We start from the raw sequence: 17,644 nt of genomic DNA, 5'->3' as shown, positions 1-17,644 counted from the left end.
AGGTTTGCATCTGAAAGCACTAATCCCTTCCTGTACCTTCTTTTTTTCTTTTGAATTTTATTTTATTTATTTATTTTTATACAGCAGGTTCTTATTAGTTACCTATTTTATACATATTAGTGTGTATATGTCAATACCTTCTAATATTTTCCATTCTTTACTTTTCTTCTCACCTCTATTCCTTCTTTCTCATTCTAACATCTATCTAGCTACTTCTACTTTCTTTCACACTAGCAGAGAAAGCTCACATTCAACCGGCATTTTTCTCATACTAGATATCTGTGTAGAGCCTAGGAACTCAGATATCCAATATTACTCCGAATAATGCTTTAGAAAAACCTCAGCACCACCTCACCCCATTGCCTCCTTCAGATAACTCTAGAAATATTTAATTTGAAAGTACAACAGAGCTATGTACATCAGCTTTGTGCAGCAGAAAGAGAAGAGTACTTGGGCTAGAATGTGTGGATTTTAACAATGCCAGTTGTACATCCTTTATTAAGGTGCTCAACCTTTATGAACTTTAATATCCTCAGTTGGAAAATGATGGGGTTAAACTAGGTAATGCTTAGGCATCTTCTAATTTTAGAATATCTTGACTTTTAAAAATGTGAATCGTATTATATCTAGTAGGCTTGAGATTACAACACAGTTCTCTGTTCAGATATATTGGTCTTCCTATGAGTTATGCACAGAGCATGGATACATACTTGTAAACCCAAAATAAATTAAGAATTTTGGAGGGGAATGTGAGCAACAGTATGATGGTGCAAGTTAAGAGGTATATATGAGGCACAGCTTGGGGGGTGTGCGTACTCAAGGCATCTGGTAAGTAGAAGCCAGGGATGATGCTAAATATCCTACAATGTCCAGGACAATAAAAAAACTATCTGTCCAAAAATGTCAATAATGTTGAGGTTAAGAAATCCTTTACCTCCCACCTTCCTGAACTGGGGGTTGCCTGTTGCTCCCTAAGCTACCCTTGTTCTTTTCTCCCTAGAAAGGGAAAGTGAGCTGACCTCAATTCAATTTACAGTCTAATTTGCCTTTTCATGGAGTTTAACAAGCAAAAGAGCAAGTGATATCCCCATAGCACAGATGGAGAGACTGAGCTTTAGCAACAACAGACAATAGAAAGAAAACAATTTACTCAATCTCAAGTGTGCATACGAGATATCAATACTCAACCTCAAGACTGTCTTTTGGCAACACCCATGATTCATGGCTTATTATCTACCTGGAGTTTAGAAGATAAACTGAATGGGAGGATTGGAAGGGAAGTTTCACCTCCCCAAGACTGTGTTCTCTCAAGAGTTTCTAGATAAATTTTCAAGTGAAAAAAATCTAATTAAAAAAAATTCTTTTCAATTAAAAATGACCAATGAAAAGTTTGTTGATGCTAATATATTTTGAAAGTCAGAATTACAGAAAGAAACATTGCATTTAAAACAGTACAGAAAACTATGTGGAAGAGAAGAAATCATTTTGGGAAAAGTACATGAATAATTCTTTAAATCCAGCACTACTTTTTATCTTCTGCCATCATAGAAATGATTTCATTGTAAACTTCTTGAGGTGCATCCATTGCCCAGATAAAGTCCAAGTGATTGTAAGTAGGAATTTCCTTGTGGTAAATGAGATTAGACAGTTTTGGAAGCAAAAGACCAACATCCTGAGGGTCAGCCAACAAGTCATGGTCACCACTCCATACTGCAATTGGTACATCCATGGCTGTCACATTGTAGTTGGGAGGTGTGGCCTAAAACACCAGAGGAAAAGAATCAGAGTGTTAAGAATCAGAGTTTTTATAAGTAACTGCACTTGAAACTCAATACTTACTCAGTGGGTAGATTAGATACCATTAACCTAGTTTTTTAAAAATTGAGATACAATTGATATATAGCATTATACTAGTTGCAGGTGCACTACAATGATTCCATACACGTATACATTGTGAAATGATGACCACAATAAATCTAGTTAACATCTACCAGCACATGTAGTTTTTTTATATATATATATTTGTAATGAGAGGTTTTTTTTTTTTTTTGCGGTATGCAGGCCTCTCACTGTTGTGGCCTCTCCCGTTGCGGAGCACAGGCTCCGGACCCGCAGGCTCAGCGGCCATGGCTCACGGGCTCAGCTGCTCCACGACATGCGGGATCTTCCCGGACCGGGGCACGAACCCGTGTCCCCTGCATCGGCAGGCGGACTCTCAATCAACCACTGCGCCACCAGGGAAGCCCAATGAGAGCTTTGAAGATATACTCTCTTGGCAACTTTCAAATATACAGTACGGTATTATTATCTGTAGTCACCATGCTGTACATTACATCTCCAGGTCGTACTTATTTTATAACTGGAAGTTCATACTTTTTGACCACCTTTACCCATTTTGCCCACGTCTCTGACACCCACCAATCTGTTTTCCGTATCTATGAGGTTTTTAAATTTTTTTTTTTTTAGATTCCACATGTAAGTGACATCATACAATAGTTATCTGTCTGTGTCTAACTTATTTCATGTAGCATAATATCCTCAAGGTCCATCCACGTTGTCACAAGTGGCATGACCCAGTTTCATAAGTAAATCTTAACAATTATTGCTCAGAGTTACCTTTATCCACAGAGGAACGTGGATGCAATGTTTTAAATCAGTGCTTCTCAAATTCTAAAGGCCCTGTGAATCACTAGGAGATCTTAATAAAATGAAGAATCTGATCCAGTATATCTGGAGGAAGAGCCTAGATTCTGCATTCCCAGACGATGCTGAGGCTGCTGGTCCTGGACCATGCTTTGAATAGGTGGGCTTTAGATAATAATTCTTACGAAGTAAAAACTTAGATTTCGACTCAAGCTGAAGGAAGTGAATGTGACTGAATTTTAACTGTGATAGATAGTTTCTATACAAATAGTTACTCAAAATGTCCTGAGTCGTTTATTTTGGCTTTGTATGGCTGCCAGTATAGTCATTCCATAGGTAATCATTTCATTTAAGGAGCTGTATTTGTTAAATACTTGCCTGATTTTACTAAATATACGTTCAAATTCTGAGAAAATCTATCAGTGGCCCCATTTCCTATTTCTACAAAATCTCCATTCACACAAAGATTTTAAAGAGATTCATAAAGCAGGCCAAGGGGACAAGAGAATCACTGCTAACTTTCCCACAGTTCACAGAGAATTTTGTTAGTTTTTAAAGATGATATTCTCAAGAATTCTAATATGAATATTTTCTTTATCCTTATGTAATAGCCAATTCACCAAAGAAAAATATTTTATTATATGCAATTTTTCATAGTATTTTAATACTTTACTATATTCCTTTATATGTTGAAGAAAAGGGAAAATTGTGGAGAATATCTATAAGAATAAACCTACTTTTCTTTACTCATATTCCACTATTCAAAGTGTTTTCCAGAACCTAGCTTCTGGCTCTTAAATTAGTGTCACTCCCTCAGTCAGTTGAAACCATCCTGAGTTTGGCTTGGTTGAAGGGAGAATGGAATTGGGAGTGGGTGTTTCATGCCCCACTTGGCCCTTCAAGACGGAGTCTCTGATTACTGTTATTAGAGCCCAGTATAAAGATAGAGTCTGTGTCTGGGGGGTTTGAGGTTGTGATGGTTGGGGGGCAAAGTCTTTACAACAAATGTTTGATCTGATTGTGTTCAGAAAACCTCTTTAAAGACATCAGAGATGTAAAAACAAGGAGGCTGGGCCATCTTTTTCACACAAAAGACATTGTGGTGAAAAGATATAAATCCCTTGTAGATATTGAGTCATTGAAGCAGACAAAAATTAATAGGGTTGTTACTTGGTTGGAAAATTGGACGTGGGGTGAAGTAGAAGGGGAAAGAATTACCAAAAAAACACAGAGCAATTCTCTCATTCAAAATTAGCCTGTGACAATCTGAGAGTTTATCCTGAGCTGACATTACCCATTAATTACTGTCAATAACTCCCTGAGTCTGGGTGGAGAGATGAAAAGTTATTGTCTCAACTTATATTAACTTCAGGTACGATGGACTCCAAAGCCTGGCTTCTTTGTACTACAAGTAGGAGGAATGCTCAGTATATCTACCTGCGTACAAGGCTCTTGTCTGCTGAAAAATATTTCCAGCCTTGAACTGCAAGCATACCATCCTTCTTTTATGTCTGGGAATATGGTGAGAAAACTTCTCTGGCCATCAACAAAGGATAGGAAATTGTTTAAGAAGACCAGAGATTCCAGCTCTATCCCATGAACAGTTAGAGTTATTGGTTTAGGGAATTCCCTGGCGGTGCTGTGGTTAAGACTCTGCACTGTCACTGCCTGGAGCCTGGGTTTGATCCCTGGTCGGGGAACTAAGATCTGGTAAGCCTCGCAGAGCAGCCAAAAAAAAAAAGAAGAAGTTATTGGTTTATTATAACAGTTAGTTGCACTTTGGAAAGGAGAAGACAGCATGCCGGGGGTCTGGGATACAGGGCAGATCTGTCTAATGCAGCGAGGGGTGACAAGATCTAGAAGGTTCTCACTGCAGTGGTGTGGTACTTTGAGGGCAGCTTGAATGAGCACAGACACTGGAGCGTGAAGGCTCAGTGGAAGAATTAGAGACCAGTGTGATGTTCCACATGACAAAAAGACTCAAAGGATAGAGTCATCTACTTTATAATTTCCTTAAGGCTAGGTCTAGGCAACAGCATTCCTTTGGAAAATACCTGCAAAGTTATCGTAATTTCATCTTTAACTTTTTATATCTTTGTCTTTCAAAATGCAAATAACCTCAACTTAAGATGCTTACCTGGTTATAATGCAGTATGTTCTGAGTTGGGGTTCCCCAGTCAAAAGCTTGGAATTTCCCAGACTTAACAGCCTAATGTAGAGAAATTAAAGATACAAGGAAATTAAAAAGTCACTTGGCTATGTAAATAATAAAATGCCAACTTTTCCAAGTAGTTTACTTTTAATTTAAATATTATTTAAAAATTTTTTCTCATTCCAAAAATAGACTATTAATCCTCTGCAACAATTTATTCAAGTTTAAATGCAGCTTTGCTTGACATAATTTCAAGTCATAATCATCATTTATTTCTTGTTACCCAAAGCACCTGTTTTTTGTAGGATTTTCATTCACATGGATTGATAGATATTTTCATCTGGTAGTCACGTGCCAGAAAAATTCCCTTTTAGAAGCATTTGACAGAATATTTTAAGACTGTGCTTTAGGTAAATTGTTAATGGTTTAGGCCCACAAAAAGTTTGAGCAGCTTGAAATGATACCTGACTCCAGTGGAGGGCGTCTTGAACTGAAGTTCCTGCTGGATTATGTCCTAGATACACATCTAAGCGAGTCTAGAAAGCAAACACACAAGCACACACATGCGCACTTAGATGTATGTTCAGTTTCTCACAAACATCTAAGACTTAACTTTTTCTGATCTAGATCAAGTTTTATGGGCAGCATTACTGGCAGGATACGAGCAAAAAAGTTGTACATCACTTTATGGCTTGCAAACTGTGATTATATGGGCTAATTTCGAGGGTATATAACAAAACTAAACAATTTTGAGGGAGAATAGGTGTCAGTGTATCATACTATTAGTAGCAAAACATGATATACTATGAGCAAAACATGATATACTATGAGCATTGCTTTGTACTATGTTCTATATACTTTACATATGTTAGCTCATATAATCTTCACAACAACTCATTTCATGGATAAGGAAATCAAGATGGAGGAGTTCAAGTGCGCTGCAAAGATAGGATTTGAATTTAGGCTTTTACCCTGAATCCATATTCTTAACTACTTTCTGATACCGCGTTTTGTCATATGTGCTTTTAAGCATCCACTTGGTGCAAAGCAAATGAAATAGAAGGTAAAGAGTGTGGACAAGATCTTACATAAATGCTCTGAAACAAGTTTTAGAAAGTTTATGGAGATGACTATCAGCATTAAAAATATTTAAAGTAATATTCAATATCTAGACATATTTTTCCTACAGACGAACTTGACAACTTGGTTCAATGCCTCCACTCACAGAATTTAAATGTCACACCAATTATTCAGGTGATCAGAAGTGAGTAGGGAGTTTTTTGTTTTGTTTTGTTTTTCCTACAAGCTGTTTACTTCAGGGCACAGTGAGGTGATGGAAGAAATGTGGAGGCAACAAAACTGCGAGCAATGACTTGTGATTTCTCGTGGGCTTATCTGCATATCATGGACAGAATTCTGAAGTGACTCCTGGTTCTCATAAAGTACCATTCCTAATTGATGATGAGACAAGTAATCATGAGGGTTGCTCAAAATATTCAGAATAGAAATTTCAATGCATACAAACCATGTTCAAATTTTTCTTATCAAATCCAGTCACGGCAAACAAGGCATTCCTACAAACGACATTCAGCATCTCACGGGAGCACACTTCAGCACCAAGAAATTTTTCCAAAAAATCGTGTGGGTAGAACAATTTGTTACCAAATAGAATCTGAAAAATAAAAGCATCATTAAAGATTTGCAAATAACAAGCTGCAGAAAAGACATTAATTTGTCTTGTTTACTGGTACAAATGGGAATAGACATTATATTTTCATACTTCTATATGTTGTCTTAAGAGGTTTAAATACTCTCTCTCATTGAATCCCCACAATAAAGATATGGAATGGACAGTGCAGGTATGAGTATTGAGTATTAATTGCTGCATTGAGAACTGCATTGGGTGCTGGGTAAGACACAGAGTTACAGTCTAGTTGGGGTCATAGGAGTTAGGGAATAAACTCATAAAACAACATGGCAGAATATCATAATTAAGTGCCAAGATGTGTGATTTCGGCAATAAATAAAAAAAAAAATCAGGAGGGGAAATGGTGACTTCTAAGCCATATTTTCAGCAAAATCTTTAAGAAGACAAAGAGGCTTGGTAGTTTAAAAATTGAAAGGACACACCCTAATTGTTCTTAAAATAAGTAGACACTTTGTTATCCCCATTTTATTTAATTTATTGAAGTATAGTTGACTTACAATATTATGTTAGTTTCAGGTATACGACATAGAGACTCCATATTTTCAAAATTATACCCCATACAAAGTTATTATAAAGTATTAACTCTATTCCTTGTGCTATACATTATATCCATGTGACTTACTTATTTTTTAACTGGTAGTTTGTACCCTGTTATCCCCATTTTATACGTGAGAACATAAGGCTAATGAATAGTCAGGATCTTGGTCTAGTGAGAACTGGATTACAGCTAGAATCTTGATCTGAGCCTCAAGCCTCTGACCTAAGGTCTAATGCTTTTTTAAAAACCTCTCTCTACATTACCTGTCAGAAAATCTGAATATGAGTAAGAAACAAACAATTTCTGAATCAATGCAACCGGTAAACATACTCAGGGTCATCACACAATTTTACATTTTGAGTAAAAGCTTTACAAATGTAGTTGGTCTGTAGGTAAAATCTCTTAGATTTTAGGCATGCGTGTTAATTGAGTGAAAAAAAAAAAAAAGAATAGCACTCAACCACAGAAGAAAATGGCATCATTAAATTTTGTAGCCTGAGGTAAACTGTTCTCCTAAAGGAGACTGTGTATGTGTGTGTATGTGTTAGTTTCGGTGGGTGGGAGAAGTCAGTGATTAAACACTGGAAAAAGGAAAGATTATTAATTCCCTACCATGTATGCCTCCATAATATTTACAGTTTATTGAAATCTATGCTACTGCCCTATGAAATCCCCATTTAAAGAGGAAGGAACTCTTAGGAAAAGGCTTGGAAAGCCAAGGATATATGATAAGTGGTCTCCGAGTCCTTGCCTCACTTCACCATTGCTATCTTCCCCCTCTCTCTCCTTTTCCCTTTCCTTCCTTTTCTTTCCTATCCTTCTTCTTCCCACTTTTCTTGGACCAGGTGGTTTAGGCTTCTCATTTGACTCTTTTGCTTTTATTTCCCTTTCCCTGGTCTTGGGGGGGAAATCACAGCCTTGAAGACCTGTGTGGGTGCTTGGTAAAGAAACATCCATGGAAGGAGCAAAAACTCTCCCAGGCATTGCTAATCCACACAACGTAATCGAGAATAAAGAAATCGGTGGGGATCTCATAAACTCTAATGGGGATTCAACCATGGTCAGTGCTATTCAAGAAATAATATAAACATGTTAATTTCCATCCTTGAATATAAACATGATTGTCCACCAGGTGTTTGTTCTCTTTCCATCACTTTGAAATACACAAACAATTTAACATCTTAGACCCAGTTAAAGGGAATCACATACCTTGAAGAGGAAGGGAGGAATGAGTGCAAGTTTGTTCAACAGGGTTTTGGTATACTTCACTGTGGCAACTGGGGCTAATGCATAGAAGGCTTTGATTTTTTTAGCCAGCGTGGGATTTGTAGAAAAGGCGATAAAACCTGAAAAAGAACAACAAAAGGTGAAAGGTGTGTGTGTGCGTGTGTGCTTTACAATGTGACATTACTTTGGATTTACTACGGGTGCCATCTGGGACAACCTGAAATCGACAGAATGATCAGATTTTAGTATATTTGTTTTATTTTCATAGATTCTCTCTGGGAACATGAGGGTAGAACTTTTTGAAAGTTATAATAAACTGTTTTATCTGATTTTAGAAAACAGGCCTACTTTAGAATAATCATGTGGTAACAAAAACGTTATATTACAACAGGTTTGGTTCAGTTTAAAATTATCTAATCTCGTAACAATGAGATAATTAACATTTAATATGAGTAGGGTATATACGTGGAAAGGTTAAAGCACAAATTTGAAATGTGTCCAGAGTCTGAAACCTGGTTCTGTGATTTATTAACTTTGTGACATTGGAAAAGTCACCTAAACTCTAAGAGCCTTAGTTTCCTCATCTAAAAATGCATGTAATAATGAATGCTTCCTTGGGTTGTTTAGGAAGTACTTGAGGTGAATCATGTAAAGTATTTACCAGGAACTAGTCACATGGTAAATGCTTGACAAATGAGAAGCCGAGATAATTCCAACATCTATATACAATAAACATTCTCAGCCTGTCTGCTTTTAATTGTTTTCATGAACAGTAGCATATAAATAGACTGGGTTCTAATCAAAGAATTATCAACTTAAATTCTTTTTTTTTTTTTTTCTGCGGTATGTGGGCCTCTCACTGTTGTGGCCTCTCGTGTTGTGGAGCACAGGCTCCGGACGCGCAGGCTCAGCGGCCATGGCTCACAGGCCCAGCCGCTCCGCGGCATGTGGGATCTTCCCAGACCGGGGCACGAACCCGTGTCCCCTGCATCGGCAGGTGGACTCTCTAGCACTGCGCCACCAGGGAAGCCCTCAACTTAAATTGTTTACAGTTGAATTACATAAGACAATCTCTCCCTACTGTTAATAATGACATATTGACGAGACTCAATAATGCCCTGAAACAAAATTTTTCCAACTTACACAATGGCCTCAGTTACATAATATCCAGCCTGATCCCAATGGAGGAAGAATGGTCTTTCCAAGAGCACTCTGTTTATTAAGGGATTCTTTATCTGGTTGCCTAACTCTGCAGATATCAGCCAACAGATCACCCAGAGTAAGCAAGAATCACACGCAAGGAGCCTGAGTGGGTGTCCATGGGTCCATATAGGGTCAGGACAGGTGACTTCTCAGAATAAACTTAATCCCACTTTAGACACAATTCTATCAAGGATACTTATCTAACTTTCAAGTACACAGCAGATTGATTGGAAGATGTAAATTAGAAGGCAGAAAAAAATTTCCCAAAATGTATGAGTATGGTGACATAATGACAAACTATCCAGTGGTGAAAAAGAAGAATGAAAAGAAGTTCAAATGAAAGAAAGACAAAATTTAAATACTCAAGAGACTGGTAGGTTGGAGTTATTTTGTGTCAGGACAAGCAGTTCTATTGATATCAATAACTCCTAAGGAAATTGTTGCATTTCAGCTAAATGCAATCATTTTATAGCCCTATATCGTTGAAAAAAAGTTAAGCTATGTTCAACATGTTCTATTTAAAAAAGCATGGGCATCGGTCATAAGTTGAGGTAGATTTCCATCCAAAAGGGTTAAATTTTGGATAGTTTGGGAAACTAAAGGAGTAAATTTTAGGAATCTAGAAGATTTCTCACTTTTTAACAAAGAATTTGAATCCATGGTTAACCATGTGTTTTGTTGCTGTTCTTCATTGCCCTGATTTCTCTTCGAGTCCAAGGCATTTATTCAGCTGAAGCTGCAGGGAGACTTTTGATTTTGCATTTGCTCAAGAGAACCCAAGGTCCCTTCCTGGGTCATCCTGCATTGAATGACTGGTCAACAAATGGGTAAAGGACCAGCCAGCTAGTCCCACTGATGAAGACTCTGAAGAGCCATGTCATACAGAGCTGGCTGAGGACTTTTGGGGACTGCATCACTGCCCAACTTCTCCCTCTGCCTAGTCCTGCTTTTTTGCCCTTTCCTCTAAAAGTGCTTTTATTAAAAAAAAAAAAATAGCACAAATCCTCATCTCCTTGGGCCCATAACATATTACACAATGACAGAAACATTGGGAAGCTCTTCCTCACTGACCCTTTTTTCTGTCTAAAATTCTACCAGTGGGATCCATGCTTTAGGATGAACAAGCAGTGGGAAGAGAACTTCCACAGGCTTCTACCAAGTATTTCATCCACTTTCCTGAATATGCCCATATATGGACATTCGGATTGTTTAGAATTGTAGTAGGAAGTAATGTCACTGGCTGACAGTGAGGATCAACATAAAAAATACACCATTATTTCTCCCATATAATCCCCTATTCCCCCTTCTGCTTTCATCCTTTCTCTTCCCTTTACAGTTTCTCTCATGGTCTCTTAAATTTCCTTGATTATGCTTTTGTCCCAACCATTCCACCAAAGTTGCTATTAGAAAGGTTCCCTTAGAGCTTCTAGGTTGCCAGAACCAAGGGTCAGTCCTCAGACTTCATTTCACACGATTGATCAAAGCCTCTTCCACAGTTGACTGCAGTATTTTCCTAATAATACTTTCTCTACTTGCCTTCCAGAACTCTAGACATTCCTGGCTTCCCTTACACCACAGTCACCATTATTTTCCAGTTTATTCACTTGATTCGTCCTCATCTTCCAAACCAATTGTGGCCCAGGCCTTAGGGCTTGGACCCCTCCTCTTTTCTGTCTGAGCTCAATTCTTTGCTTATTACATCCTGTCTCATGTACTGATGATTCACATTTTGTATTTTCAGCCCAATCTTCCCTCCTAAACTCCAGATTTGTATCTACAGTTGACTGCTTGACGTTCCACTTGGATCTCCAATAGCACCTAACACTTGGGTCCAGAACTGAGCCCCTGCTCTCCCCACCACCTCAGCTGTTCTTACTGTCTCCCTCGTCTTCGCTAATGGCATCTCCATCATCCCAGTGCTCTGGCCATAAATCGTGGTGTCATCCTTGACTCCTCTTTCTCTTACACTCCATATCCATTACATAAGCAAATTCTGCTGGTCTCCCCCCCACCATATATAGAAAATACGTCTAGAACCTAACCAGGTATCTTTACCACCCCCTCTTCTGGGTCACTATCATCTCTCCCCTGGGTTACAGGAAGAGTTCAGTGACTGCTTTCTCTGCTCCATCCCTGTTTTCCTTCAACAACCGGAAGGATCCTGCTAACAAGTCAGATCATGTAACTCCTCTACTCAAACTTTTCTATGGTTTCCTTTTCACTCAGAGAGAAAGCAAAAATCCCTACAACAGCCTCAAAAGCCCTGAACAGTCGGCCCTCCTCACCACTCCCACCCAACTCATCTTTGTCTCTCTCAATCTGATTCATCCACACAATGAACAGCCCCATTGCTGTTCCTTGAATGTGCTGCGTGTGCTGTAGCGTCAGATCTTTTGGGCTATCTGTTCCCTCCTCCTGAAATATCAGTCTTCCAGGTATGAGCTTGGCTCACTGACTTCCTTCACGTTTACTTAGAAAGTATTTGGTGGTGTTCCTGGTATAAAATTGCTGTGTACCCCTCTGATGCTCCCTAATCTGACCCCCTGATTTATTTTTCTCTTCATAGTATTATCATTATCTAGCATAGTACGTATTTTACTTTTTAATTTTTATTATTTTCTCTACCTTCTCCTGCTAGAGTATAAGTAGTAGGAAGACAGAGATTTTAAACTATTTCATTTTTGCTGTATTCTTAGGATACATTATAGGTGCCCCATAAATATGGTTGAATGAATGGAATAAACTGAGACCAGAGCCTGTGTGGTACAAAGTTTCAGAGCATTGGCTTGGGCGTCAGATTTCCTGACCTGGTATCTGAGCTACCCTATTTGTAATAACTGTGTTACCTTACACGAACTATTTATTTACCTGCTCTTTAGTTTCACTATATATACAGTAGGAATAATAATGGTCTTATATCATTGGGTTGCTGTAGACATTATATAATGAATGGAAAGCAATTAGCATGATGACCAGCATGTCTGCATAACCACTGGAAAGGGGTCTATATGAACTAAACTACCTGCTAACTGCTGTTACCTACCAATGGTGGTGCCCTGGGAATGGCCAACATAGTGTAGCTTCTCCTGTCCAGTTTTACTTAAAATGAAGTTGATTGTGGATACAAGGTCATATTTAGCCATTTCATCAAAGCTGCAAGAAAAAAAGACAAAATAAAAATGAGTACATTTCCTTGCTCTACTTTCTATAAGTCAACCTATTTAAGGTAAGGTTTCCTTTGAAAAATAGAAAACTAGATTCTCTAAGCATTGTTGCTTATAGACTGTTAGTGAGTGTCAGGGGCTCTTTGGGGTGGCTTCTCATAAACAGCTGACATCATTTCTGAAGCACAGCACATCATTTCTGAAGCACAGCTACAATGTAATCCAAACACAATAGTAGCTGTAGCTGGGGAATACTTCTACCCTTGAACCTGAATGTCAGATTTAATAATCATTTGTATGTTGTGTTCCACTGCCATGTAATATGAACAGAAAAATCAGCCAGAAAAACCCTTTGAAAACGAGAACAGGCTATGCCACTCCCCTGTTGAAAACTTTCCAGAAGCTTCTCATTACACTTAGAATGAGCTCCAAGGCCTTAACCAAGACCTATGCAGCCTGGCCTGATTTGGCCCTTGTCAGCATCTCTAGTCTCCTCTCCTCTCACTCGCCCTCTTCCTCGCTACACTCGGGACACACAAGCTTCTTTCACTTCCTGGAACTTCTAAGAGCACCTTTGCACCTCATCGTCATCAGGCAAATTCTCTTCTCCACTTCCATTAGTAATTTCTAGGAATAAGGCACAAGAGGGCCAGTGAGAGGAAATCTTTGATAATCTCCCCATGGTGTCAGAATTTCATTATCTTCCCCACCCCCACTTGAATACTGATGATGACAGGTGCTGTTCATGAACCCCAACTGGGTTTAACCTTCTAGTAATCCTTGTGGATGTTCCTTCAGAATCTGCTGGGGGCAGCAAATTTCCTTGCTTCAGTCATTTCGCTCATTCCTTGTGGAAAAGCATATTTAGGGAATCCCGTAACAATGGTTACTGGGATCACAGACGGTTTGGAGGAAAGGCTACCCTTGGAATGAGGTGTAAGGAAGAATCCAAAAATGTATTAGAATGAAGATGACATCCTTCTCCTCCTATTTGGAGTGTAATTTGTTAAAATGAGGCTAGGCTGGAAGCAGTGAATACCCGTGCTTTTTAACTCAATATTTATTTTCAATCGTCCCTTTTCTTTACCTGAAAGCCCAGAATTCAGCTGAGTCTGGTGAATAGTATAAATTTTTCCTGGCCCAGGTATTTCCTCTGCTGTTTCCCAGCCACACATCATATCCAGCATCCGCCAGGAGGAAGCCCAGGCTGTTGCTGGGTAGGTTGGAAATCCAATTTGTGGCCGATGCTAGGAAACCATGCTGCAGAAGCACAGCAGGTCTCTGACCTAAAGAAGATAATTGTTAAAATCTTTATAAACTCACTCCTTATTCTCAGATAAACATGAAGATAGAAACAGGCTTTTATATGAATAGAATTAAAAACGTTTGCTTGGTGAGGTGAATATTTCTGAATACGTTATCTTAATTGTGGTGACAGTTTCTCAGATGAAAAAACATGTCAAATTGTACACTTTAAATATGTGCAGTTGATTGTATGCCAATTAAACCTCAAAAACCTATTGAAAAAATTATGTTCTAAGGAAATTCAGCATTATGTTAATTAAGTGGGTCTTCTATTCAGGGGCCCTGAGTTTCCACCCAGCACGACAAACTAAAATCATGGGCCAGTGTGCTTCACATCAGAGAAACCAATGTAAATCTGGTATCACTCAGACCCTCAGCTTAATCTCAGAGACCAAGGTGGTTCAGGTTTTTTTTGAGTAACTTAATCTAGTGTTTTATGATTAGAATATTTTTGACTGGAATGTATTTGATTCAGGATTTGAGACACTCATTTTTTTCCCTCACACCAATCCTACCCAAATGATCAGCATCATTCTTCCCATGAGGAATCCGATAGACCTGAAGGATGTAACCATCTGCAGTTATAACTTTATGCATTTCACTTCGGTAACCCCAGTAGGAAATCATCTGACTCTGAATGCAGAAAAGACAAAACATTTAGCTTCATGAGTATACTTGGCCACTTCGGATTCTTAAAATAGAATTTCTTATTGGTTGGGGTAACATGTACTTTGTAAAGAAATCTTTCAGACTTTATAATAAATCATAAAGGATTAATGAGAGCAATAGTGTCAATATCTTTGGAAGTGTTTTTTAAATATTAGTGATATGAATAACTTACAATATTCATGTTGGCTTCAGGGTTCACCGCTTTTTTTCCAAGGAAACAAAATGAATTTCCAGACATGTGGATGAAACACATTGTTACAAGTAGCCACCACATTTTCAACCTATTAGAGGAAAAAAGTTATTGCATGATGTTTGTGTTTAAGGAGAGCCTGAGAACAAGGACTCGCCGCAGAGGGATCAAGGTTGGCAGATGGCAGGAGAAGCCGGGTCCGAGGATCCAGTGCTTGGTATATGAGATCCAACAGGGTCTTGTCTTCAGAGAACTCACCACATCGTGAGGGGAGAGACAGATGTGTAAAGAATCCTGCAGTGGAGTGCATCATGTGCTCAGATGAAGACCAAAGCCCAGAAAAGGGCATGTCCAGTCCAGGATCCCTCATCAAGGAAGGACTTTGATTTCTGTCTGGAACCTGTGGATTCCCGTGTGATCAAAACCACGGGAAGGACACTCTCAGGCCTGCCTGTCACAGGGAGAGGGCTGGGGAGCTGGGGCATGGGGCGGGTGGAGGGCAGGAGTCCAGCCCCACATTGTGCCCCATCATAATGGACTCAGCAGTGTAGTCCTGTCTGCTCACCTCCCCAGGATTGTCTGTCCTTCCAACCCATTTCTCAAACCAGGTTTCTAGCCTTAGTCATGAGCGTCTGCAAAATCTCTACCTGAGTTTCAAAATGTTGTACCTTCACTTTAATAATAATCTAAACAAATTGACAGGAGAATAAAAAAATTTGCATGTAGTAAATGTTACGATATAACATAAAGTCATGATATTGAGCTGCCTTGCTATTTGCTTCATAGATTTTCCATTTATTACCTTATTTGTCCTATTGTTCTCCTTGTTTCTCATCACTTTGTCAATTAGTAGGTTTTTATAATACTTCTGCTATTCTGGTAATTTATTCAGCTTTGTACATGATTCTATTTTCCCAAAGGACCTTTTATTTATCAACCTACCCTTGTAGCCTTGATGTCAGAGCTACCATTTACCATCTGTTTTGGTTTGAGTTGGTTTCCCCCTGACAACCCGAAAAATAGATGTGTTCAGGTCCTCAGCTCAATACCTCCGAATGTCACTGCATTTAGAAATAGGGTTATTAAAGACATAATTTAAGTTAAGATGAGGAAATACAAGAGTAGCGTGAACACTTAGTCCAGTATGAGTGGTCTCCTTTTAAGAAGACAGCCATGTGAAGACAGAGACACACTGAGAGAATACCGTGTGACAATAAAGGCAGAGATTGAAGCTATTCAGCTGCGAGCCAAGGGGCAAAAGAGTCTGCTGGACAACCGCCGGAAACCAGGAAGCAGCAATGAAGGATTCCTCCACATGTTCCGGAGGGAACATGGCCCTTCAGACACCTTGATTTTAGATTTATAGACTCCCCAAATGTAAGACAATAATTTTCTGTTATTTTAAGCCACCCAGTTGTGGTACTTTGTTCTGGCAGTCCTAGGAAAGTGATACACCATCTGTCAGAAAAGGGAGAGAAAATTAATACCTGGAATGATCGTCTTTTTTGAAACTGTGAATAAAACAGGGAAGTCTGTCTGTTTTGTATGTAAGAACTTCCTTTAATTCCCGCAGAATGGCAGACTAAATGTTACTCAGATGATGACAATACAGAGAAATTTTTATATTATTGCCTTAAAGTACCTGGATTCAGAGATGACCTAATAAATAACTCTTGTTCACTCGCTATACTACACATGATGCATACAACTTAATCAGTGACCATTGCTCTGTTTTGAACTTCTAGGTGTCCTGATTCCTCTCAATTCCTACTGCAAAGATCTCCATCAACTTTTCCCCTCTCCCTAATGGATACTTTTCCTAAGGGATGCCTGCACTAGCATAATCCTGCTCCCACCCTGACCTTGGAAATGCTCCACTGTATTCCATTTGCAACCTTGTAATGTTTTCAAAGTTTCAGACTTTTATTTTCCCCTACCCTCTATTTGAAGCCATCATATCCAAATGTGGCTGTAGTTTCCACAGCTGCAGTCTTCTGCTCTAAACTTGACATGTTTATTCGACAAGGAAAAGGTTAGCCTGAGGGATACATGAAGGAATGGCATGTTCTCTGCCTTCAAGAGACTTACAATGTAGTGATAGTTCAGCAGTACCAACTCTTTATACTTGCTCTCTTACCTGTACTGTCCATGCATTTCTCATTCCCTTCTACTTCAGGTCTACTCAGGACCTATGTGCTTGCTCTTAAAATCCCATAGATAAACTGAAGCTTTAGATAGAGTCAAACAGAAGGACGACTAGGTACCAAGGCAGCTATACAGCACCCTGCTCAGTCCTTGGCTCCATAAACATTTGCTGCTCAATAAATGAAAATTAATTATACTATTATTAGTACTCCTGAAACCTAATAAGTCTCTTTGTTAGCCTCCTACTTTCTAACTAACAGCTAAAATTAAATTTAAATTGACTTACCCCACTATTCCTAAGAGCCGCCTATGGCCCGTTATCTTTTATCAAAAATTAAAATAAAAATTGTTTCTCATTCACTATATGAACCTCAGCAAGGCTTATTAGGATTATTTGTTCTCTAAGAAACAAATTTGTGTATGTTGTTTTGACCAAGGTTGTAAAAAGCTCAATTCAAAGCTCTCAGGTTTTGACGGTAGAGGAAGACTAGGAGAGAAGGCAGGAAGGAAGGTAAGAGGTAGGGGTGAGAGGGGGAGAGTGAAGGAGAGTGATATTTATATAAGATACTAGGATTGGTGACTGTGAGGGACCTAATCTGGGCAAGTCTGCCAAACTGGCCTTTTTTCATAACTATAAACACCATAAACATTCCTTGAATGTTATTTGAATTACTAAAATAAATGAATTTTTCCAAAATAC

General features: G+C 38.8%; 1 protein-coding gene across 1 annotated transcript; it reads right to left on the bottom strand.

The window, feature by feature from the left end:
* Positions 1-1,389: 1,389 nt before the first annotated feature.
* Positions 1,390-15,910, bottom strand: LOC113623632 (gastric triacylglycerol lipase). The gene is made up of 9 exons (XM_027113097.1): positions 14,782-15,910; positions 14,456-14,573; positions 13,723-13,921; positions 12,515-12,624; positions 8,251-8,387; positions 6,321-6,467; positions 5,260-5,331; positions 4,781-4,852; positions 1,390-1,759 (listed from the first exon to the last, which is right to left on the bottom strand). Exons 1-9 carry the CDS (start codon positions 14,881-14,883, stop codon positions 1,523-1,525), a joined length of 1,194 nt encoding a protein of 397 aa, XP_026968898.1. The 5' UTR covers positions 14,884-15,910; the 3' UTR covers positions 1,390-1,522.
* Positions 15,911-17,644: the final 1,734 nt, after the last annotated feature.

The sequence above is a fragment of the Aethalodelphis obliquidens genome, unplaced genomic scaffold, assembly GCF_003676395.1.
Source record: "Aethalodelphis obliquidens isolate GAN/ISIS:26980383/991018 unplaced genomic scaffold, ASM367639v1 scaffold11, whole genome shotgun sequence".
NCBI classification, from domain to species: Eukaryota; Metazoa; Chordata; class Mammalia; order Artiodactyla; family Delphinidae; genus Aethalodelphis; species Aethalodelphis obliquidens.
This window is presented reverse-complemented; position numbering and strand designations above follow the sequence as displayed.